The 25,541-nt window shown below is 38.8% G+C and overlaps 1 protein-coding gene across 6 annotated transcripts in view; it reads right to left on the bottom strand.

The window, feature by feature from the left end:
• The window catches only part of sobpa (sine oculis binding protein homolog (Drosophila) a), a 31,521-nt gene extending 8,823 nt beyond the window's left edge, over positions 1 to 22,698 (bottom strand). Inside the window, exons 1-7 of one of the 6 annotated variants that reach the window (XM_057341301.1) lie at positions 22,209 to 22,698; positions 16,145 to 16,216; positions 14,811 to 14,946; positions 12,548 to 12,745; positions 10,183 to 10,334; positions 9,571 to 9,594; positions 4,590 to 4,673 (exon numbers count right to left, since the gene is read on the bottom strand). In XM_057341301.1, coding sequence (XP_057197284.1) covers positions 4,590 to 4,673; positions 9,571 to 9,594; positions 10,183 to 10,334; positions 12,548 to 12,745; positions 14,811 to 14,946; positions 16,145 to 16,216; positions 22,209 to 22,304 — 762 coding nt within the window. In that variant the 5' untranslated portion in view covers positions 22,305 to 22,698. Of the gene's footprint in view, positions 1 to 4,589; positions 4,674 to 9,570; positions 9,595 to 10,182; positions 10,335 to 12,547; positions 12,746 to 14,810; positions 14,947 to 16,144; positions 16,217 to 20,919; positions 20,999 to 21,288; positions 21,383 to 22,208 lie in introns of those variants that run through there. The other 5 variants (XM_057341304.1, XM_057341303.1, XM_057341305.1 and 2 more) reach the window with 5 other exon arrangements.
• Between the last annotated feature and the right edge of the window lie 2,843 nt (positions 22,699 to 25,541).

The raw sequence follows: 25,541 nt of genomic DNA, 5'->3' as shown, positions 1-25,541 counted from the left end.
AGGGGTCATATGAGGTCATATGTTTTTCTGTGTCTTTGGTATGTTATAAGTTGCCTGTGCATGTATTAGACACGTAAAATTGCAAAAATTACAGTGTCGGAACAAAAGATGCGTTCTATCTAAAAGCGAATGCTCACCCAGACCTGCCTGAAATGCCTCGTAACCACCCCCCTGCAAATCTACATCAGTTTGTGGTATGATTTGACTAAGACCACCAAAATATATACGCAAGTAAGGTGGGCGTACCTGTCAGTACAATTGCTCTGGAACCTGATGTTCCAAATATGGTAAGAGGCGTTACAATTACGTCACATGCTTGCAGTATTCGACCAATCGCTACGCACTGGTTAACTGGCCAATCATAGCACACCTCGCTTTTCAAGCAATGAGCTTTGTAAAAAAGTTTCAGAGAGGCGGGGCAACAAGGAGATACAAACATGCACGGTATGTGGAAAATAGTCTTAAATCGTGATACACATTGCATTACATATAAAGCAAACAATACTATTCGTTTTAGCCCTGTCATATCACCCCTTTAAAATAATTTAATTCTTCTTCAGCAAATTTGGAATAAATAAAAAAATATTTCTTTCCTTGTATTTCCTGCCTCTTTAACTTTACCTAACACTCTTTTAAACACATGAACTTTCTCTCTCTCTCTCTCTCTCTCCATGTTTCCATGTTTTATGGGGACATTCCATAGACGCAATGGTTTTTATACTCTACAAACTGTATATCATATTCCCTACCCCTAACCCACCCCCTAACCCTAACAATCACACACAACTGTCTGCTCTTTTAGATTTTCAAAAAAGTTAATTCTGTATGATTTATAAGCTTGTTTCCTCATGGGGACCAAAAAATGTCCCCACAAGGACAAGGGTTTTGGATATTGCCATCTTTGTGGGGACATTTTGTCCCCATACCGTAGGGTTTACCCTTCCCACACATACACACATGCACACACGCACACACACACACACACACACACACACACACACACACACACACACACACACACGCACGCACACACACGCACACACACACACACACTCATTACAAGATGTCAGGAGTCAGCTGCCCAAGGCAAGCTGCAGGGTCAATCTCTGACAGCCACTACTAAAAGGTTTTTCCTTTAAGCTGCAATTATGCATGTGGTTTCTGAGTGTGTGAGAGTGTTTGTGTGTATGTGTGTGTGTTGCGTGTGTGTGTGCGTGTGTGTGTGCACTGCATGTGACACTAACGGAGTAAGACAGTGGCAGCAGGATGCGACAGACAGGAACAAGAGGCTTTAAACCTAAAAAAGTGTTGTTTTGTGTGTGAATGTGAGTGAGACACAACTAAAATGGAATGGGAACTCTGGGTAATTAAATACATGGTGTTCTCTGCTAACTTAAAGAATGAAGTAAATTACTGTAACAGATTGATAGATACATAGATATAAATAACTAGATGCCGCATTAGCATCTGTTTCTATAGGCCACCATACGTAGGTCATCCGCCATATTGGATGGTGCGAGCCGGTCCGTTAACATTCAAAATCAAGCTGACTGTGTATGATTATGAAAACATATTATTGTTGTGTAAACTCAAACATCATATCTTCTACACTAACACATGACAACAAGAAAGGTTATCCCATTTTTCAGGAATTTACATCCCCGTGGTTTTCACAGCCATGGCTGCGCAGCGCAGTGTTGGGGCATTCTAGTCAACTGTGAGTGATGTCAGTGGACCGTTCCAAGATGGCGGATACGTCTGCGTGCCTGGAGCGCTTGAATGTGCATCTAGTTATTTATATCTATGGATAGATAGGCCAAATATAGAAGGATTCATATACTGTAGACATGCCTATCCTACAAAATAAGAATACTTTTAAATGACTAAACATAACATAACATATTCTTTCTCCGTCACTTTAGCAGAGATAGTTTAGTTTAGATAATTTTATCTTACCAAGCAAACAAACAGTATTTCAGTATTTTGGAGGGGATAAGGCTGTCAATCTCCAGACAGATGATCGGTCTAAGTTGAGTGCAGAGAAATAAATCTTTGCCCCAGGTCTGGTGGAAGAACATTTGCAAGCGATTTGCAAATATTGGCTTGTCATAAAGACAAACAGACAATCTGGCTATAGGACTGTGCTTCACTGAGAATGAATTGCACCCGCTGATGGCATCATTTACTTATTTGCTGCCTGGGTTAAATACCCTATTCAGTAAAGGAATTATGCAAATCAGGTAAAGATGCAAAAACGCCCAGAAATATTGCACTGAACGCAATTTGTAATTTGGCACAGTTCCTCTATCTTGCAGCCCAGGTCAGTTGTGAGTACTAGGGAGACAGAGGACTACTATGATCTGACATACTTTCCTGAGACTGTACACGGGCAAAGCAATCTAGCTTTAATAAACCTAATATTAACATAGAGAAGAGGGGTGTTTAATGTGGAAGGAATGACAAGTAGGCTACTTAAAAATATTTAAGGATTTTTATCAGCACATTTAGCGACTGGTTAGGAATACTATTGGTGTGGTTAGTGAATAAGACGCACTAAATGACATAAAAGAGTTAGAACTACATTTCTTAACCTAATGCCAGAATTTACAAATCATCTACCAGCTACACACTGCTATACCTGCTGGGTATGTGTGTGTACTGTATACTAATGCTTTAGCAATTTAGACCTTTGAATGTTTTACCAATGAAGCTCTTTTAAATGAGACTTTGAATAGGATTTGCTTCAGGCCTGGTGAGTGGACCACAGAGACAGAGATTTCTCCTAAGGCTGGCGAATCGACTTCCATAGCCAGGGTTCCAAACATGATAATGAAGGCATTAATCAAATGCCAGTACTGCCAATGATGGACATTCATCACACAGAGAGAGAGAGAGAGAGAGAGAGAGAGAAGGAAGCCGGATCATGAGGAATTAATAAAGACAACTAGCGCTGTCACGCAATAGTATAGTAAATTCAGACACAACTTTCATTTCTCTGAAGTCTTATTATTTTACACATTTTTGCTTCTAAAGTACATTTATGTTGTTTTAAAGACATTTACTATGAAAATATTTAAAATCTTTTTTTAACTAAAACATTAATAAAAAATATTAATCATAACTTTATCTTATTCATTGAATTGGCTCAATTTGAAAAGACCTGCTGTGTTTCGTGCCACAGACCGATGCGGAAGGAAACAGATGAAAGGAGGTACTCATTTATCAATCAATGTTTGTCCTATTGAAGCACTGACCATGCCGGTTAACATGCGTAGACCAGCTCAAGGTGTGTCTGGATATTCTCAATTATAAATGATTTTCATATTTCCTGAGTTTAAAAAGCGAGACAGATGGAGCCCACTTAACGAGTCACGGCTCTCTAAGAGAAATTTTACTGCACATTACCCTAATGGACTGTTTCTCTCTCTCTCTCTCTCTCTCTCTCTCTCTCTCTCTCTCTCTCTCTCTCTCCTTCTCTCTCTCTCTCTCTCTCTCTCTCTCTCTCTCTCTCTCTCTCTCTCTCTCTCTCTCTCTCTCTCTCTCTCTCTCTCTCTCTCTCTCTCAATCCACCATTTCTCTCTTTCTATTAATCTTTCACTCACCCTTATTTTGCTATTTTGCTCTCTCTCTCTTTCTCTGTCTAACATGGTTGAGAGGTAATTACTGTCATTTACTTCTGCCGTGGCCGTTAAGCCAGCGTCCGTGACCATGCTGTGAGTAGCTTCATGCTATTTCACTGTAATTACCTGCTAAAGTACGGCTGCCAACTCAGTGTATGAGAGGAAGTTTCTGTGCTAATGCCCTTCTTTTCCCATCATGCACACCCTCTGACCTGGAATGCGTCTGTTCTCAACCAGCCATATGCTGATTTTATACACATTACACACACACCCCACTTGACCATTCATGTGGCAAACGGTAACATTCAATGCAGAAAAACAATGTTTTAACAAAAAAATTAAATGTGAGAAGGCATAACAAACTGTTAGCATATGCAAGATAGGTACTGTACAATTTATCACCATTGTTTAGATTTAACAGAGTATACAGGTGTGATTTGACAAATCTTGTGTCAAGTGCTAAGTCTTAATCAACTGAAGAGAAATAATATTTATAACAGTGCACCATGAAAAGGTGAATCTCATAAAAAAGGGTCATATAAGAAATTATATTTTGCTTTATTTAAAGTCAGGATAAATCGAATTCAACAAATCATCACCTTGGAATTACAAGGTTCCATCTGAGATGGTAAGTTATAGATAAGTTATTCACATATTCTTATTCTGTGACAATTTATTTACATCATGTGATGTTTTTTTTTCTTTACGTTGTATACATTTTGGGTTTTATCTACAAAGTCAGATGGAATGCAAAAAATTATATATTTAAAATAGGCTTCAATATGAGTCTGTCGTGTTCTTGATGATGTGTTCTGGTTTTGTGAGATTCACTTTTTCAGATTTTAGCATTAAGACTTAAGACTTCACACCATTTTTAATCTAATCATATTTACAGTATGAGACTCAATCAATATGCATATGCTGTTTGTAATTCTCTAATTTTGGGATGTTGAAGGGTTTATATCTTACAAGCACATCGCTGTTTGTCTTGAGCACAAGTCTGGGCGTGTCTTTGGACAAGCTGTGGTGTGGAACGCCCTCCTCCTCTCTGGCCTAAAGGAAAAACATAATGTCCCTTTTTATGCATGACCAAAACTAAATAAAAATAAACAGACACACATAACAGATGCAGAAAACAGAAAGAAGGAATGATGAGCATGAGGGAATGAATTGAGGAAGAAAACTACATGTGCAGACCCTGATAGACACAATTAAAAAATTAATGTGTGTGTTGAATATGTGTAATACAAGGTTTTAGACTAGTAAGCTTAAACGGAACATTGGCAATTCAATGCTAGATAAAAACCTTGACATTTTTAATTAAAAAAAATCTAAATAAAGAAATATTCTAAAGAAATAAGAGGCCCTCGATTTAAAATAGTTCATAAAAACAATCACATAGAAAAAAGAAGGCTTCAATGAAAAAGACAAATTCATAAAATAAAATGGTTTGAAAAATGATTCATAAAAAGGAAGCAATGTGGCTAAGTATGACTAATTCATATTCCTCTTACTCTATCGGATGTGTTTAAATACACAATAGTATATAGGCAAATACTGAATCGCATCACTGCACACACACACACGCACGCACACGCACACACTTGAGCCATCTTCAGTCTTTATTTTGTGTAGCTGTTTCTGTGACCCCACTGGACTCAAGCCATCTCATTTACATATAGTACTAATGAAGGTGCATTCTCACACACACTCAAATGGCTTATCTGCAGTCTTAATGACTTGAGGCACGACGGTGCGCCAGTAATGGCACGCACACACACACACACACGCACACACACACACACGCACACGCACACACACACACACACACACAAACACACCGTACATACTGCCTATATGCTGTAAAACAACTTCCTTAACACACAACCCACATGCAGACACACAAAACTCACTCCAACTCTCTTTTTGTGAGGTACGCAAAAAACTGTGTGTGTGACAGTTTTCTGCCACCATAATTATAAAACATGCACCAAATAACTGGAGTGTGTGTGTGTGTGTGTGTGCGTGCGTGCGTGCGTGTGTGTAATATGCCACCTGGGGTTTGGCATTTCTACCACATCTCTGCCAGCCACCATCTGGGCATCATACAATCTAGACCAGGTGTGTGCATGCGCATGTGCATGTGCGTGTGTATGTCTTTCTCGTTGGCAGGTAAAATGTAATCCTTCAAGGACATAGATGAGCACTGTACTTTTTATGTATGAATGTACAGTATTTATGTACAGTGCAAGCATGCATCCGACCTACAGTATCTATCGTGACATTTTATCTTAAAAAAAAATAGGTATTGTGACAAAGGTCAAATTTATTTTAGTACTGAACATTTATACGCACCCATTCATACTCAGCATCTTCTGCTGCTCTGTCAGGCTGCCTGAAGTGTTTCCACTAATATGTAAGTGGGTAAGTCCATGTGTATGTGTGTGAGTGAGTGAGTGAGTGAGTGAGTGAGTGAGTGAGTGAGTGAGTGAGTGAGTGAGTGAGTGAGTGAGTGAGTGAGTGAGTGAGTGAGTGAGTGAGTGAGTGAGTGAGTGAGTGAGTGAGTGAGTGAGTGAGTGAGTGAGTGAGTGAGTGAGTGAGTGAGTATTCTGGGAGTGTGTTTTGTTCTCTTGGCTAGCAGCTATGAAATAATCATCCTGCACCATGAGTCACAACGCCATGGCAACAAGACCTGAAGAAGCAGGGGCCCAATAGCTTCCCGCTAACACACACACGCACACTTAGAGTTTGTTTCAGAGACAGACAAATTGAGGCAGTGCTGATGTTCAAAATAAAAATGAATAAGCTGAACATTTGTCATGCCTGCAGTACAACTAAGTTGCTGGTTTTAGAAGCAATATGATTATGAATTTATAAACAGCTCTCATTTGTTATGCATGTAGGCTATTGGTGAGATGAGATGTGTGTATATAAATCAACACCACAGGCAGATAATTTACTCTCCATCAGATTTTTACAATGTAATTAAATGTAACATAAACATAATGATTTTTATACTGTACAAACTGTATATCGTATCCTAACCCTCACCTTACCTTAGATTTATTTATAAACTGTTTTCCTCATGAAGACCAAAAAATGTCCCCACAAAGTCAAAGACTGGTACTACTATCATTTCGTCCTGGCTTTCTTAGAGCTATCTGACATCCCTTTGAATGGTGACATACCAAAATTCTACAAAACTTCAGCACCGCCCATACACACACACACACTCTTTGTGTCAAAATTAATTTTGTTCTCCCTTTCTCTGAGCTGTCTGAACACCTGAGCATTCGCTTGTACACTGACTGACACACACCAAAATATCAATGAACATCAGTACACACAAACACACACACACACACACACACACACACACACACACACACACACACACACACACACACACACACACACACACACACACACACACAGCATATGGCCACTCAGCCAACACTCATCTTTTCTCTCTGGCTCTTGTTGGGAGAGCTGCATATTATAGCGTTTCATTCTGTTCTCATGCCATGAAGCACAAACTGTTCTGTTAGTGTCTGTGTGTCAACTGCCTACCTGCTAAAAAAGGATTCGTTTTGCCCACTTGTCCGAGACGGTTTACGACAAAATAGTAGAAATGCTTTAGTCCCTTTTTTATGAATGATTTTGTCTTTGCGTTGTCTTTCATAACAGCTGAATATTGATATCCAGAAATGTTTATAGTGACTCAAGTACTTTTGACTCAACACCTTGGAAGGCGCTCCAAAAGACAGCTGCACTCATTTCTACACACTGACATACAACTCATCTCCTCAATGGAGAGAAGTTGTAAACACCTAATGCAGCTGGTGTGAGGAAGTTTTATAACCCAAAATGTGTGTGTATGCATTCACTGTATTCTCAAAAGGCACCACCTGCAGGTATTTATTGCAGTAACACCAGACTGCTGCCACGGCAACCAGACATACCACAACCCCCCCTCCCGGTTGTGTCATTTCACACACACAAACACACAGGTCTTACTTCCTCCGTTTTTCATATAACAATCAAGGATATTTTTTATCCACTAATCCTTACACTGACCCGTGGACAGTGGTAGATAAAAAAAACATGATTTGGCTTAATTTACGCTTTCTAACATTATGTAGTCTAACCTGCGCACAGCAAAAATATAACATTTTCATAGATTCTTAGTGTAATTGAATTAACCCCCCTCCTCATAAATTATGGAATTCAAGGTGGAGTCACAGTGATGGAGGAATGCCAATGGAATCGTCAAAGGAGTGAAGAAAACAGTGTTATGATTGGTGGGATTAAATGAACATATTCCTGCCAGACTTTCACTTGGCATTCCACAGAAGCGTCTCCACAGAGAACACATACAGCATCACTGCAGTCCACAAACCTGCCAAAACCACCTCACAGTTTACACTATAATAATCACAGACTATACTGACCACATCTGCATATCAGACATGCCATTCTCCTTTCTCTTATTACTCTTAAGTAAATAAATGATAAAAATATCCTTTTCAAGCTAATGACAAAAACAAACGATGAAAATTAGACACCAGGTTAGAATACAGAGACCATCCCCTGAGGGCTACTAAAACATGTCCAGTTCACATTCCAACCCAAAATTACTGAAAAAGTAAAAATATATATATTTTGCATTAAAGAAATGAAGCCTATAATTATGACCATTATTACTTTAGAGTACATTTCGCCCCACATTCTCATTACTGTAATCCATCTGAATGTGTATAGTAACAAGAATTACATTTGAATTAGAGTAAAGGGAGGGCTCAATTACATAACTAATTTATTTGGAATGAAAATTGCAAAATTTTAACAGTTCTAAAAATAGGTTTTATTAGCTTTAAGCAAAGTATATACCTTTTTCTTATGCCTCGGGTGAAATGTAACCTGGAGGATATAAATAAATGGTTTCTGACAGGTGTCATGATATTCTGTTGTTGTCATGGTGTTTCTATATTTGTGTGGATGTGTTCATTAACTTCGCCCTGCACTTTTAATTGACCGTCTCTCTTTCTGTCTTTCTCCTTTATTTTACATTACGGTAATTAAAGTGTCATTGCCTGAGCGCAACTAACGACAGAATGCGTTTGTAGTGACTCACGGAAGACAGACGTGTCAAATCACAGCATTTTCTGACTGATTTTTTTTCAAAATGCATATACACATTAGCTATGTGAACTAATTGTTTCCTATACATTTCATGCAGTGTAGTTTTAACAACCCAGTTAAAAAGTATTACATTTTAACACTTAATGCAATGATGTATAAGTGCTTTAAAAATAGTTTATGCATGTGTGTGCGTGCTGGAGGAGTGCTAAAAATCAGTAATACAGTATGAACACCACTGGACCTGACTTTTGAAATGATTGATATTAAAATCAATATGGTAAACATAATATCTGGTTTAGTATAATCAGCATTCACACTGCGTTATAATTCACAGAATTTATATAATGGCATGTCTAATTGTATGTTTTGTGTATCTGCAGATTTATGTATGTGACTGAGAGAGATTATGTGTACTGTATAGCATTGTGTTTGTTGATCTCTTCATGCTGTGTGTTCTGTTCTCAAACACATCACACACTGATTGAGGGGTGGCTGTGAACAAACATGCATGCATGTGAGAGTGTGTACGCATGCATGTGAGACTCTTGTGTGTGTGTGTGTGCGCGCGCGTGTGTGTGTGTGTATAGTATGTATCTGTGTGTATGTTTCATATCTAGGTGTGTGTGTGTATGTGAGTGTTTGTTTGTGAAAGCATAGTTCTGTATAGCTAAATGTGTGTGCTGTTCGCATGTGTGTTTGTGTGTGTGCATGTGCCCATGATGATGTTATGAGTGCCATCAGTGTGTGAGTAAGTGTACTAAAGAGTCTCAAACACAAAAGAGGAGAAATCCAAACACAATATACTTACACTGCAATTCCTCACATATCCAAGCTTAGATAGAAAAGAAAACACACAATCAATAGCTGTCTCACTCTGATGGCATGAGCTCTAAATCTAAACACCTCTCTCTCTCTCTTTATGGACGTCCTCACATGGCTACACAGCAGATGCTGAAGGTTTGGCTGCTTTCAGATTTGTGAAAATAAACAATAATATGGGTCCTGTCTTACTAAAAACATATTTTTGTTCTTGAGCAGCCATCTGTGGGTCTTTAGGAACCAACTGCATTTAAAAGATAAATAAGAGTGACTAACCAAGATTTTGTGAGCGAATAAAAAAAAACATAATTTCTCAGCAAATAAAAATAACTGTTATTTTAGACGAGCTAAATAATGTCATCCTAAATAGAGAAAAATCTTTGGCCAGTTGGCCATAATGGGGAGCCCCAGACTCCCAAATGACTAAATGGCAAAATAATAAATTACAAAATTAATCAAATGTATGTCTATTTTGTATACTTTTTGGGCCAGAGAATTTAGTAACACTAAACAAAGTTATAGAAGAGAAAAGTAATGTTGGAAAGAGGGAGCCTAATTGGCTGAAAGGACAGGAAGAGGCGGAGATCGAGCGGCTCTTTACCTTGTTGCGTTTGAAGTAGGCACGTCGACAGGCAGCGAAGCATTTCTCACTACAGAAACTCTTCAGCTCAGAGCCCATACTGAGAGAATATCGTTTAACTCCCACCTTCTGACACCACGCACACATTATCTGAACATTAGAGGTGTCCTCCTCTGAGACAGAGAAAAAGAGACAGAAAGAGGAGGTAATTTTAATTTGTTTATCTTTTCAGTCCAACGTAAAGACAACAAAAAAACAAGTGCACTGAAAAGAGAAAAGTTATATGAATATAAATTCATATCTATACTCAAAGATTGTGACATCATAAATCAGATCCACTGTAACCACTGGTGAGAATATTGCACAGTATATTTAAGACAGTATATAAAATACACAGAGTCTGTTTCAAGACCACCCTACCAAGAAACGGTTCAAAGAAACCTGTCATGATAAATCGCTCAACACACATCAAGATGTTTCTTGGTGCGTGTGCATCAATCAGTCTGCCTACAGTATATCTCAGCACACGCCACAAGATATTACTATCTTTCCCATCATGCTCTACTAACAACCAGTGGCTTGCGGGCACAAGTGTTCGGTTTTGTGTTGGGGAATGGGGGTGGGTGCTTCTAGGAGCCACATAGATGTATGCACAAAGCCAATTAATTCAAATATGACTGACATTGCCACACTGTTTACTTTTGGTTTGTTTTTTGAGCTGTAATCTTCTAAGATCTTTAAGCATGACATTGAAGCTCAGTCTGAGCGTGTGATATCTGTTTTAATGTGTCTGCTCGTGTCAAATGATTTCTCCACAGCGATCTTTCACACAGTTTCACCCTTCAGCAGCTCCTTAATGATCGGACAAATGTGAGAATGTGGGGAGAAAACGTCTGATTAGATTTAATCTGTCCTCTCAACCGTCTCTCTCTCTCTCTCTCTCTCTCTCTCTCTCTCTCTCTCTCTCTCTCTCAACTATCTTTTGTAATGAGTTAAGCGAATTATGTTGTGAAAGAGATTGAAAACTAATAGTTATATTCAGACCAATTGAATCAGGAAATGAATGAAAAAGAAATGGAAACAGTGAATCAACCTAGCAAGGGAGGTGTTCAAAATCAATTGACGTTGGTGATGTCTCAGATTTTAAAGATGTGTAGTGTAGTCCAGCCCTCAAGTACAATTTCTTCAAACCTCAGAAACTTGAAATAAACCAAACAAGCATTATGCATTATGCTATTTATTGATAGGTGGTATGTGGAAACACATTTTTTTAAAGAAATCTTGTTTTCCTTTTTGAACGGAAAGTGAGAAGATACTGAGATTTGGCAAGCTGCATCCAGAAAACGAGAAGGTCAAAGCGGTCTGAGATCACCTAACCGACCGCAGCCAGAAAAAAGCAACAGACAGACTCTGTTCCTCTACAACCCTCAAAACTACAAACATTCTAATATAAATGCATCATGGAAATCATGTTTGTTTTTCCTGAGCTCAGCTTCTCAAAGCCTCACTGAGTTGCATCTTTAAGAGAGAGATGCGTCTGTGTGTGTGTTTGTGGAACATCCGGTGGTGGAGCACCACATACCTGCACGTCAAAAGCCCTCTGTCACCATGTGCATGCTCATGAATTATTTAATAGCGCCATAGGCAAGAGGCGGGGATGAGGTTGGGGAGTGGTTGGCTTCTGTTGCCGTGGTGGTTAGCAAGTCTACACCATCTGTTTCTCACCACATCACACATTCACACACAAATACATCCACACACACTTTGCACACTAGTTTGGGGATGTGCCACACTATGGTGCCACCCTATTAGACATTAGGGTTTTGGCCTGCTGCGTTACGGACAGAATAGTTACTTTGACTTTGTCTAAACAAAAGCAGAACAGATCACCACATTCTACATGTATTTACATTTATAATCAAGGACATTTTTATGTCCACTTTTTTGTGCTTTACTATTCATGTAAAGCTGCTTTGAAACAATGCAACTTTGTTAAAAGCGCTATATAAATAAACTTGACTTGAGCAGAACATTAAAAAAAAAAAAAAAACTTCAACAAACATTCATTTAGTGCAAGCCATCAACATCTATAAAGGAACATTTAGTTTTATGTTGTATGTAGGTTACTTGGGCATGTGAACACCCAATTCGATTTAACAAGGTTGACAGGCTATTTCAGCTGCACCCATGCATACAGTCATGCAATTTGAACAAATGTTTAAAAGAAGAAAAACTGTTTTTTTATGAAAAAAAAGTACGAAAATGAAAACGATCAAAAAGCTAAATGTAACTAATTTATTGTCTATTATTGTTGTTTTAAAATGTGCTTTTGGTGTTTGTAGGCTTTCAAGGAAACGCATTAAAACACGCCGCTTCAGTCTCTTACCTGCTGGTGCTTTGATCAGAGGGGGCGGGATTAAGGGCACTATGATTGGCAGGCCTCCATGCTCCTTGGAGGAGGAAGGGTTTGCAGGTACCTCAGCCGGCACTCCATTACGTGATGTCGGAGTGGAGCCAGAGCTTTTGGCGTGTGGAGGGGAACCAGTGCTGTTCTCCACTGCGAATGCTTTTGGCAAAGAGTTCTCTAGAGAGGAGAAAGTGGAAAAGAAACATAATCACAGATTTGTACCGTCTCACACATTGGTTAAACAGTGCAAAATACATGAGGTTAGTACAGTATATTTGAAATAAACTCATAGAAAATGTCCCTGTCATCTATTCTGTAAATTCATATGACTACTCATAATTACTAATGTGGTAATCATTAAAGGCGCAGTTCTTAATTAACAGCGGCCACTAGCGAGTATTATAGATTTGCCACGAATCGCTCAGTCCAAACACGACGGTGGCCACAACAGTACAAATATATTTTGTTCTCATGTTGACGCAGGGAAGAGATTTTGCGAGGAGGTTGCTTTGATTTGGATCAGTATGTGAGTAACATACTAACATACCAATATGTGTTGTTGTTGTTGTAATATTAGCTGTGTGACGGAGCAGCTTTGAGCGTCATTGTTTATCTGGAACCGCTTTAATATTGTACTCGTCCAGATGCTTGAGAGAGAGAGAGCGTTGGAGGGAGGGAGAGCGAGAGTGCGTTTTATTATTTTACTCAATGATGAATAAACTTTCAGTTAATCCGCGGGTCACATGCGTTCCGAACCGTAGAGCACGATCCGTACGGATCACGGATCTTCCCGTGATCCGTTTCACCACGATACCGCAGCGGAGAGGAAGAGAAAACGCGCGTTATAGAGTTGTTTGTCCGTTTTGAGCTGCTGTACAAAACATGGCGGCGAATTCAATGTATGTAGGCCCGCTCTGTATGTAGATATAAATATCTTATTGTAAGGTATTACAAACTTAATGGTTCATTACGTCAGGTCTTTATACACCTCTGATGAAATAGTTTTGTATATTATATTGTATCAATAGATCCTCCTAAAAATGCCGTATTGTTCCTTTAACTCAAAACCACGCAAAACGTTGGTTTTAGTTGTTTGGATTTTATGATGGATGTTGTGTGCTTTTTGGAGATTTGCAGCTTTGAGAAAATATTTAATAAAAAAATATTTGTATGTGTTCAAATACTGCTTTAAGATGTGACAGAGTCTGCTCACTAGTGTTTTAAACAGTGACATACATTCACCTGCAGCCACAACAAAATTGAACAAGAACACCCAAAACAGATGACTGGTAGATATTAGAAAAGCCCATTTGTAAGTCTAACAGCATGTTCATTTGGAGAGGATCGGGGCTAAACGAGTTAATTAAGTCTGATTGTCCTTTCCCTAATCTCTCCACTTCCAGAGACATCAGCTAACAATGGCCAAATATAGTAATCTGGAGCAGTGGATTTGTCTGACGGCAGAAAGTAATTACTGCCAGCGTCACATGGCGAGGCGTGGTAGGTTAGAGAAATGTGGCTGAGTGAGTGCTAGACGGGAACTTTGTAATGCTTAAATCACAAATTTCTTTAAAGGGGTGTATGGATTTAGCAAGGAATTAGATAGCTTATTGTGTTGGCATCTCTTGCTGTCCCCACAGGGCCGCAGGAAAAAGTGTCTGACAGTTTAAGACTCTTTAATGCTTTGGCACGAAGGGCAGCCAAGAGACAGCATGGGGCACGCAAAGATAAAAGCAACGGGTTTATCATAGTGTTCTTGGGGGAACGATGGAGAGAAAGTTTTTAACTGTGCATTCGCGTGTACCAACATTTAAAACTTTGTGCGTAATGTCTGATTACAGTCCTTGTTTTGAATCCTCATCTGGATTTTGGGTGATGAATTCTCTTAAGGCTCATTCTGGTGGCAATCAGGTTTCCAAAATGAACCTAAAAGAGCCTATGGAGAATTAAGGTTTGGTAAAAAGCTAAAAAATTCTTGTTTCTAATGTAGAGAGGGTTTAGAAAGTAAACTTAAAATTCTAAAACTTTCTCCAAAGGGACATTTCACCCAAAAGAAAAAGATCTGGCTCTGTTTACTCACTGTCATGTCTAATTCTATTAAACCTTCTTTCTATTTTAGTGAATGGTGACAAGGGCAGTCATGGTCACTGTTTAATTTCATTGTATGGAAAAAGCAGCCTGATTCTGTTTTTTAAGTGTGAGTGATTGATGATGTGTAAATAAAGTTCTGAATTGTGCTCACCTTTCAGGACAGAGATGTGCTGCCGCATTTCTCCATCAGGGTAGTTACGGATGTCAATATCGTCTGAGTCTCGTAACTCCACTTTGTCATATCCGTACCATCCAAGCAACTCATTCATGGTGTTTTCTGCAAAACTCTGTGCGAGAGAGAAGACAAGGTTAAATGCAGTGTACAGTTTTATTATTTGTCGTGTCAACACTGCTGTACTTTGTACTATCAGCTATGTCTGAAATCTATTTTGTTATGAAGGTCAGATTTTAAGAATCATTAAAAAAGAATCAAAAGAAAAACACACATAAGAAATCTGTGAAAGGATCATTGTTGATCCGTTTTCTGCATGCAGTTTGTTTAAAAGGCATATTGAACTGAGATGGTCGATATAAACCTCTGAGTGGCAGATTTTGCAATGTGGATAAACAGAAATCTCCACAGGGAATACTGTAAACCAAGGCCAAAGGCAGTTTCATCCAAGAAATCCACTAGCTCGTGGACAAACAAAATTTGACTGAAAATAGCTGCAAGAGTTTAAGCCGTATCCCTTTTCATGATGAATTCTGGAGCAAGATTGAGCAGAACATCAAACACACTGTAAAATTTATTTCCAGAGAGCAAAAGAGGGCAAAGCACTATGAACAAATCAAAACTGAACAGAGCGTGGAAACCTATGCAGTTCTACCGATTAGAAAACAATGTGATGAGTTTAGGTTTAGATTCTCATTTAAACAATCACACAGCCAGAAGCATAAAGCTTGCAACTGTTTTAAAGACAGATATATTATTCATATAAAATAATATAAAAACCTGCTTTTATTCTGTGCAGACAAAAAACTATACAGTTTGACTAAATGAAATTTAATGAGATGAACTATAAATCACAACAGCCTTCAAAATGCTGCCCCTTTACTAAGAGCCTGATTACATATGTTTTTAAATTACATATTCTCTATTTATTTTTCTTACTTTTTACTATATCTTTATTTATTAATTGATCTATAGAATTATTACCACAATTTAAATAATATATAATCATTATTAATATTACTGTGAATTATATTTTTAATTATTATTAAGAAGTATTTTATTATTCAGAAATTACATTTTATTACCTCATATCTATTTTAAAAATGTAGTCATGTAAGACATCTCTGCCTTTGTTCTAGACTGTAATTTATATAATGTCTTTCTTTAGATTTTGTAATTCTGAATATACAAATGCTGTGATAAAATTATCATTGTTTGTTATAGTTTATATGCAATCAAAACGGTCCAGATATGCATGCGTTTATGTGTATTCAGTCATTTTCATATAAATATTGTTTATTTCTGGCTCTCACCATCAAGTAGGGCGAGTTGCCATGGAGATTGCCTGCCTGCCCCATCCCTGGGTGGGGCCGATTGGACGGGACCTGATGAGACAGGAGTCAACAACTGTCAATCAAACATAGAAACTTTCAATGAATTGCATTACCTGTCAAGCAGCAAAGTATTGTTTTGTGTTGTGTCGGGTATATGCTTAGTTGTGACGGGTGTCCCTTTACATTTACTACAGTGAATTGCAACATACAATTTGCAACAACTTAAGCACTAAACTATTAAAAATCCATATACATACAATCTAAGCTACAAAGGAGTTTAACAAAACATAACAAAACATTTAACCATAAAAACAAAATCAATGTTTTAAAAAGCTTGCATTGTTTTATGTTTACAACAGGCTACAAACTGAAGAACACTTCGTTTCCCTTGCTTTCCCCACTCTGCGAGTTTCCCTGCACTTCCAGCGCATGGCCACTAGGTGTCTGTCCTGTCTGTGATGTGTAAGGTGAGGAGCGTTTTAGGATCGAGTTCACAAGGTCAGTCAGTAATCACACCCTGTCCACAGGAAACCCTATTGAACTGTATCACTGCAGCACAGATCAATCAAGAATTACATGAGCTCTGCTCTAAACTGGTTTTCTTTTTAAAAGTCCAAACTTTAGTTCTGAGTTTTAAAACACTGACTGGAGTTTAGAGGTGCCCAGCTTCCTCAAGCTGACTTGACCTACTCATCACAGATCAAAGGTGAGGTCATTTAATTTTATGTTGATATGTGTATAGACGGTTTCAAAGCAACAACATAAACAAACATTGCTGCTCATGCACGTTTTTGTGCCCCAAACGTAACTTCTGTATTCCCGAACAGTACAATCTACTCATTAAAAATGAGCGAGCTGTACTCAAAACTGTGAAAAGGTTCATGTATCTTAAATCTTTTAAGTGTGTTTAACGATTGTGATATTTTGAGTTTCAAGAACACAAAATTAAGAAGTCACTTAACTCAAAAATGTTAATTTAATCTTTCAATGACGTCAGAGCGATTCCCAGCATGCTTTGCGTGGACTGGATAATGGAAGTAAATCTCGAAATAAAGTGTTATTTTTTGTATTTATATCAAGATTACAACAGGAGAAGGCTTATAAAGGTTTAGTATTCTGTTATTTAAAGAGTTTTGTAACATTAGTGATTTTACATTTATTTACATTTTAAGAGGTTACCATTGTGCAGACAAGGAATGAGGAAAAACAGACTCATTTCAAATCTTTACAGTTTAATCTAAAGGCTTTACATTGGTAATGCTACAGCTGATATTGGCTGTTGGTCCTTCATGACAACATGACTCTAGTAAAAGTAAAATGGATTAATGAAAAATTAAGTTTCTTCAAAATTTATTATTTTGAGTTTACTGTTCTTATGTGTTTAGTGTTCTTTCCTCAAAATAATTGAGTTAATCAACTTAAAAGTTTTGAGGTAATAAGTTTCCACAATTTTTTTGAGTTATCTTAATTTATCAGGGTTTACATCCACAAAGAATAAAATCCTTGTAGATTATATATGAAAACAAGCAAAAGAAATAACAAGTAAATTACATTAGCTAGCAAGTTCAAAGTATATCTAGCCACTGTAGCCAGTATTATTTATTACTTTACTATTTTACTTAATTTACATGTTCATTCAGATTAATACATTATGATATGGACAGGACAATTAAACATTAAGATGAACTTCAGCTTCTGACACTTTATTATTTATTATTTATATATTATATTTTTGTTTTTTACCATAATAATTTCCTGGATCAAACTGTATTTGGCAGACCTCCTGTAATAGCTCCATGAACACGGACCTCCTTGTTAAAGATGCCCTTTATAAAGCATGTAGTTACAAGGTACAGAAGAAAGCCGTGACCATTTATGTATCCTCAATTGCTCTGTGTCTTTTTCAAATCTTGCCCATCATCTTGAGCTCTGTTAAATGCTCAGGGTTTTGCACAACAATCTGCTCTAAATGTTACTCCGTACACTTTCTTTCAGAATTGCAACCTGAAATTCCCTGCAATCCTCCCCTCTGAAGGCTGCCCAATAATTACACCAGCATGATAAAACCCAAAAATCACTATAAAAAAAGTGAGAGATACTGTATTTCTGTCCCTGTAGAGACTAAATCAAATAGGAAACGATTTGAGAGAATGCTTTTTCACAGCAGACTGAAATATCAGCAAGAAAAGTTAGGAGATATGAAGCAGCAAATCTCATTCCCTCTCTGCCTCCTCTCTGTTCGTCGTGATTGTGACAGCGGGGGGAATCGGACACCCTGCGTGCAGTAACAAGAGTAGGTCACTATACACCATGATAAAATTCCCCCCTCCCTTCACCAACTTTCCTTCTGACCAACCTTTCTTTCCCAACCCACACTTTTCCATTCCCTTCTTGCTCTTTTAAGTCGTCCCTCTCTCATGCTAAATATCACTTGCTTTTTCTCTCTTCCATACTCTTTCTGTCTCTCTCTCTCTCTCTCTCTCTCCCACTGCTACGCTCTGCTTTCATTTCCATCTACCTTCCTTGATATCCGATCCTGCCTGTATTCTCAGTTTACAGTTTTTACAGCTTAGGCTGCCTATTGCTGTATACATTCCATTCTCCTCACTCTCTCTCCTCTCTCCGTCTGGGCAATCACAAGCACAGGCTTATTTTACCATGCACATGAAAGCAGACATAGATGAAGGCAACACTGTCAGACATCTCTCTTTAAGGCATAATCTAACCTTGTTCTGTCTTTTTTCCATTTTTCTTGTAAGTAAGAGAAACAAAGAATTGTTTTAAATGCATCAAAGCCAGGGACTCCTCAGACACAGTGTGTGTGTGTTGGTGGAAACCTGATACTTGAGAGGGAGAAATTCATAATGCTCAGGTCTCATGTTACTACTGAGGCAATAAGAGAAAACTGCACACCAAACACAGAACACGGATTATATTTGCACACACTTAATGTGTTACAGTACGTTTTCAGGTTACACCGTGAAACACAATGTTTGCGCTGAGCGTGTCGGAGTTATTTACATAGGTGCAGCCGTTAGACAGAAAGACACTATCGCAACACTTTTACTCCACCTTTGAAGAAAAAAAATCACCTGAACTGCTGGTGACTTGATCTTTAATGATGAAAGAGAAAATGAACTGAGAGAAAGGATGGCAAGAAAGTTCACTGAAAATAACAATTGAGGTGGAAGTATTCGATAACCTCGATGTGATTTTTCACTCTGTTATAGCGACACCTGTTCACACATGTATCTCAGACCCCTCAAACAGACCCTAGCTCTAAACCGTCCTCTTGTTACTTTACACCACGTATCAAATTTAGCTTTGATTCCACAGAACCTGATCTGTGTCTGTTGACGCAAATGTTTGGGGAAAAGTTTTGTTTTGTCTCCATGGCTTTGCCGTTTCCTGTTTTTCATGTTACATGGTTGTGATACACGCATATTGTGTGCATGTTCACACATCTGCCATGTTTGCATGTGCATAAGACCACCATCCTCACATGTGCCGGTGTACGTGTGGTCCATCTGGGGGACCTCTAGAGGTTTTTGTGGGATAACTTCATCTAGGGTTCTTGTGTGTATAAGGATATGAGTATGTATTCGGCATATAGGGAGCGAATGTAGTCATTTAAGCATAAAACGTTTATAAGACCCCTAATTGTGATATATAGTTATGGCTCTTCATGTATGTTTATGGTGTCTCAAAAAGGTACCCGTACTGTACAGAACATCTATATTTGTGTACTTGCTGTCCGGCATGAGTGGAAACAGGCACTCTTATTAACTAAATTGTCTTTTAGGAATAAAGATGTTCAATCGTGTTTTTTTTTAAACATGCTCTAGATGACCTTACAAGCATTATTGTTTAAGATCATATCCATGCACTTCATAAGTAATAATATGAGTCCAAAAAAAATTCTTCATTTATCTAAACATCACAGGATAAGAGGATGACGCCAAATATATCCATCTGATAGTGTGTGTTATAACGAAAAAGACTTTTGTTTTAAATGGAAATGTGAGTTGGTTTTTCTAAATAAAATTATTATTATTTATAAAATGTATATAATTTGTCTGTTGTTGACCTAAAATAAGGTCATGCACAGGTCAAAACGAAACATTTAGTTGTACATTAAATCAATTGTTGACAACTGCTGTTTGACCTCAGAATCTCTAGCGTTTGACCTTAAATAGTTTGGTGGGTTTAAATGTGGTTAATGTTCCTCTCTCTGTCAGAATCATGACAGAGATCAGCTTCATCCACAGCTCTGTGGTAAAATGACAAATACATGGATGAAATGACAGACTTGTGCCCGACTTGCACAACAAACACCCCTGACATTCACCACAAAGCTTTGGATATGCCTTAAATTATGAAAATAAAGGTGCACACATTCTCCTTGGAATAGTGTTGCAGCAAAGGAAGAAATAAACCCTATTCCAACTGTGCTATAACACTTTCTATCATGAGCACACATTGTCCAGATTATCTTCTCTGCTCAACTATGAGATAAGAATTGCATTATGAAAATATAATTGCATTATTTAAAAAATCTATAAATTCCCTGATGAGTCACATCTAAACAAGTCAATACACATAAATAAAACTGGTCCAATCCCATGCTTGTCAACAAAAAAATACCCATATAAAAGGAAAAGGTCAGCAATGTAAAGCAACGCACGCAGGTGTTTTTTTGTTGTTAAAACAAGCACGAGACACATAAAAAAATCTGTATATGAATCTGAGCAAACCTCTCCATCAGGATCGTCATCACTCCCAACGCATATACCTGACATAAATACATTATTTCCAGAATAAATCCGTTTCTGCAAGGGCAGCATTGCATGTCTTTCGTGCGTGCGTGCGTGCGTGCGCGCGTGTCAGTTACGTCAAACTGTAAAATGGGTGGTGTTTAAGGCGACCTGCGAGACGCACGCGTGGATCTCCGCTACAGGTCGATCTATATCTGTCAAATTTAGAGCCCCGGTGGACCAGCCTCGCGCAGGTCCCGTCGAATCATCACTGACAAGAAAGAACTCAAACAGTTCTCAAACAATTCACAAAAACCCCAAACACAGAGACCAACACATGATCAATTAAATAATAATGAAATTGGTTACCTTGTCTATGAGCATGAATGTAGTTCGTATGAGCACAGTGAGCTAAATATTATGAATATATTCCGGCGTTTCCAAAACATTACCCTGCATACCAGCTGATGCAAACGCTTCAGACAATAAGCACCAGAAATCCAGGAGACAAAGCGCCTGTGTGCGCCTTCAAAAAAATAAAAACATGTTGTCGAATCCCACAATAAAAAAACGGAAAAATATTATAGCGCTTTAATAAACTGGCGTGTGACTGCATGTGCCAAATATGCCTAAAATGCGTTTTAAACGTGCATCTGCGATAAGGAGAACACGCTCAGTCAATGCTGCACATCTGGAGAATGGCCAGCGCTTGCCATCGGAACAGCTGGACAGCTGCACCCATCTAACCTGCTTTATTCGCAATCCTTTCACTATTCTGATGTTTCTGTGATTCTGTTGCGTGGCCCCTTGTTTAGCAGGGTGATAGTAACGGAGGTTGTAGTAGTAGTAACGGCAGCTGTTTGACGCGATGACTGACGCACTGGATTTTCCATCAACTACCGTGGAAGGAGAGGATTACACACCAAACTATAATATGAACAAGTTATGTTCATACAGTACTGGAGTTATTTGAAAGCATTTGAGGACAAATTATATTTATAGCATAGACTGAAAAGAAATATGTATTCACAATGTACACATTTATAAAGCGCTGGAAATGGAGACTTGAGAGTGATCCGTGAATTGAAATGGCTGGAAAATAACCCCGACCTGTTCTGCGTCCAAGAAAATCAAAGTTAGCTGATTAACCCCAAACACACAGCGCGTGAATGAATCGCTTCTCTATATCCATTCCGAGGGCGGAGCGGAGGGTGCGCTCAACGCATCCAAAAACGACAAGCCTTTATGGGCGCTCGAGTCCCGCGCCAGAGAGAGAGCGCACAACCTACCTTCATCTCTGCGTTAATTTCCCTCTTCACGGGGTGAGCTGGTTTTCTGCTCCTCTTGTTTTCCGGGGGTCTTCCCTCTTTCTCCATCTCAGCCATGTTTTCTTTAAATCTCTGTCAATATTTGGGGGTAAAACCCGGGAGCGCACGGCACTGAGTGAGGCGGGGCCGTTTTAGAGTTGCAGACTGGCAGCGAATGGCAGGCGCGCCAGAAGCCCCAGTGAAGTTGATGCTGCTGCTGCTGCTGGTGGTGCTGCTGCTGTTGCGGGCTCACAGTGCCCCGTCGAGTCAGCCATCTTCTGCCTGCTATTTCTCAGCGGTCTGAGCGTGAACTGGTGCGAGTCCTCTCGGAAAGCCAACCGAGAGGTTGAGAAAAAAGAGCGAGCCAGACAGGGGGAGGGGCCTACGCCGTAACTCTATACTGCAACGCTGATCCCGTGAAGGCTATTTCCTCCCCAATTTTCCACAGATCGGTTTTCACCCAGGACTCCACGCGTGGCGGAGGTTGTTGTAAGATTGGAGTGAATAGGTGCCGTTGTCTGATGTGTTATCGTTCGCCCCCTGCGCGTTATCAGCGATCCGCAGGGTGTACGTAAAATTGTCTTACAACACTGTTAATGAGCGAAACAGTCAAAGGGTCTTAATAATTTCCTATTAATTAACCACCTAATAATTAATTATTCCTATTAATTATTGTTAAAAAATGGGTGGTATTGTCAGTGAAATATACAGGTAATTAAAACCCACTCTCTTGGTGAAGGTGTGTGTGTGTGTGTGTGTGTGTACGCACGCACGCACACGCACACGCACACGCACACACACACACACACACACACACACACGCACACATACATTTTTTACGTTGTAGAATCATCTGTCAAATGTGTCATTTAACTTCTCTGAAGCCAGAGATGAGTGGGTCGTTCTGCTCTGTGAAGGCAGAACATGTACACTGTGCACTGCCAGATGCAATATCTAGTTAGGTTCCAGGACGCTGACAGATACTCTCGCAAGGTGTTAGATCATTTTGGAGTAGAGGTTCATCCGCAACAAGCAGTTCACATCATCAATCACATCATCAATCTCTTCATCAAGGTTATTTTTTTTAAATCTGGAGATGCTTTAATTCAAATTACATTGCATTCATGATAGTTCATGCATTTCCTGTGAATCTTGGCATTTACCTTGGCATTGCTTGAGTTGCTCTAATGCTCTACTGTTTATTTTACAGGAACATTTGGGTCACATGAGGGGTCAAACCTAAGATGTATGCAGCTGGAGCCTACAACATGCAGAATTAAGAGACTGCAATGATAAAGATCATGTAGTCTGGCATTGGGTCGGCTGGTGTAAATCTTTTCTTCATTTATATAATATGAGCAAGCATGGCTCTGAATACGGTCGCCTCTGTATTCATTCTCAGGACGGGCACAGTGGCACGAGACCTTCCCTCTCCCCTGGCTTGGACCTTAGGCCATCGTCCTTGAGAGCATATCGACATCCCTGCCCAGATCACTAGCAGATGCGCGGCTGCCTGAATGAGTGCATTGTTTAGCACACACTGCTCTGGCAGCCCTTGCCGAACATTAGCCCACGATAAACAGTTACATTCTAGCTGGGATACAGTTACTCCTCTTGATACCAGAGGAGGTGCTTCAGCCCGTTTCTAACAGGCCAAACTGTGTTTTCTCCAGCGTGGATTGGCTTTCACTCCGATTCGATTCCATAGCTCTTAGCATTGTGTATCAAGTGCAAAGGAATATGGTTTGTAAACACAAGAAAGGCCCTAATATGCAATGACAAATAAGATTAGAGGATGGAATTTACGTCTCTAGGGAAACGCCTGGTGGAAAAAATGTGGTCATGAGACAACATCAGCTTTTTCAGTTCTCATTGTAATCCCTGCTTGTTTATATTGTGTGTGTATATTGTGTCTGTGCATGTCCGCTTACAAGCGTACGTTGTGTATGTGCATGAGTGTGCGTGTGCTCATGTGTCTCCATTTCAAAAAGATACTTATGGGATTTCTATGAGAGGGAAGTATTACAAAAGGAATTAAAAGTAGATGTAAAACAGCTGTATGCAGAATCCGTCACTGGTTAGTGAAAAATAAACATTCATTTTATAATCACAGGGACAGATGAGGCTTTGAAAAATGGAATATGCTCTCTAAGATGCCCGTGTGCAGCATCATCTCCCTCTCTTTCTCAAATGTACTGTACTATTTGCAATGGCCTTCCTTCATTTAAAAACAGGAACTCGCCTCATCAGATCTTTAGATGGGACTCACCGCCCGCAGCGTCTATGCAAAGTAAAGCTTTTCATTTAAACACAAAGATGAGGGTCAACCTTGTTCCAAACCAATCTCCTCAAAAATTAAAAAACAGCTATTAAAAACCTTTAACTGGATTGCTGAAGATTGCTTTCAGTTGATGGTAACGAGAAGATTTTCATTTGACCTTCAATACGTTTTAGGCTTTTTGAAATTAAGATAACCACACTTTAACACAGGGCACAGGGGCTCAGGGTTTTCATGAGAGAAATATTGTTGTCAAGCTTAAACCTTGAGATGTAATCTTTTTAACTTCTTATAATTGAACAGGAAGCTTTGAGGATACCACTCGATGCCATAGAAGAGCCTTGTGGTTTTATAAAAAAACCTTTAACATCTGAAGAACCGTTCTGTTTCACAAAAAGTTATTTGTGGCAAAAAGGTTCTTCAGATAATAAAAAAGTAAGAAAGAGATGGTTCTTTAAAGAGCCTTTGGCTGAATGGTTCTTTGTGGAACCAAAAATGGTTCTTCTCTGGCATCGCTGTGAAGAACCTTTTAAGCACCTTTAGCTTTAAGAGTGTATTGGTAAAGCCAAAGATGTTTATATAGCACTGAAAATACTTCCAAATGTGTGTGGTATTTAAATGTATTTGGTTCAGATTTGTTAATTAAGTGACAAAGTAACCATCGCAAGGATTAGATGAAGGAAAAAATAATAGACAAAATGCTGTGAGCAAACACTGCATAATTGCAATAAACTGAATAACTACAGATGACCTGAATGAGTTAATCATAGAACAGGTTGTTAGGCTGTTTCTTGGCAAATGAGCAGACTGTTACTTTCTATTAAAAAGCAAGGTTATGAGCAGAATAAAGCAGAGTATTTTTTTTAACCTTGATCTATTTTAAGCTTGTTTTAGTAGAAATAAAGTTCTAATTCACAGTTATGGATTAGTGTACGTGATTGCCAATTGATACTTAAAACCCAGAGACAGCGTGAAGTGGGTGTGGTAGTGGAATGATGTTAAAATCCTTGACAAGAACAAAAAGGAGAGCTTCAGTA

This window comes from Triplophysa rosa, linkage group LG9 (genome assembly GCF_024868665.1).
Source record: "Triplophysa rosa linkage group LG9, Trosa_1v2, whole genome shotgun sequence".
In the NCBI taxonomy this organism is placed as follows: Eukaryota; Metazoa; Chordata; class Actinopteri; order Cypriniformes; family Nemacheilidae; genus Triplophysa; species Triplophysa rosa.
The sequence above is the reverse complement of the archived record's forward strand: the minus strand, read 5'-3'. Positions and strand labels throughout refer to the sequence as shown.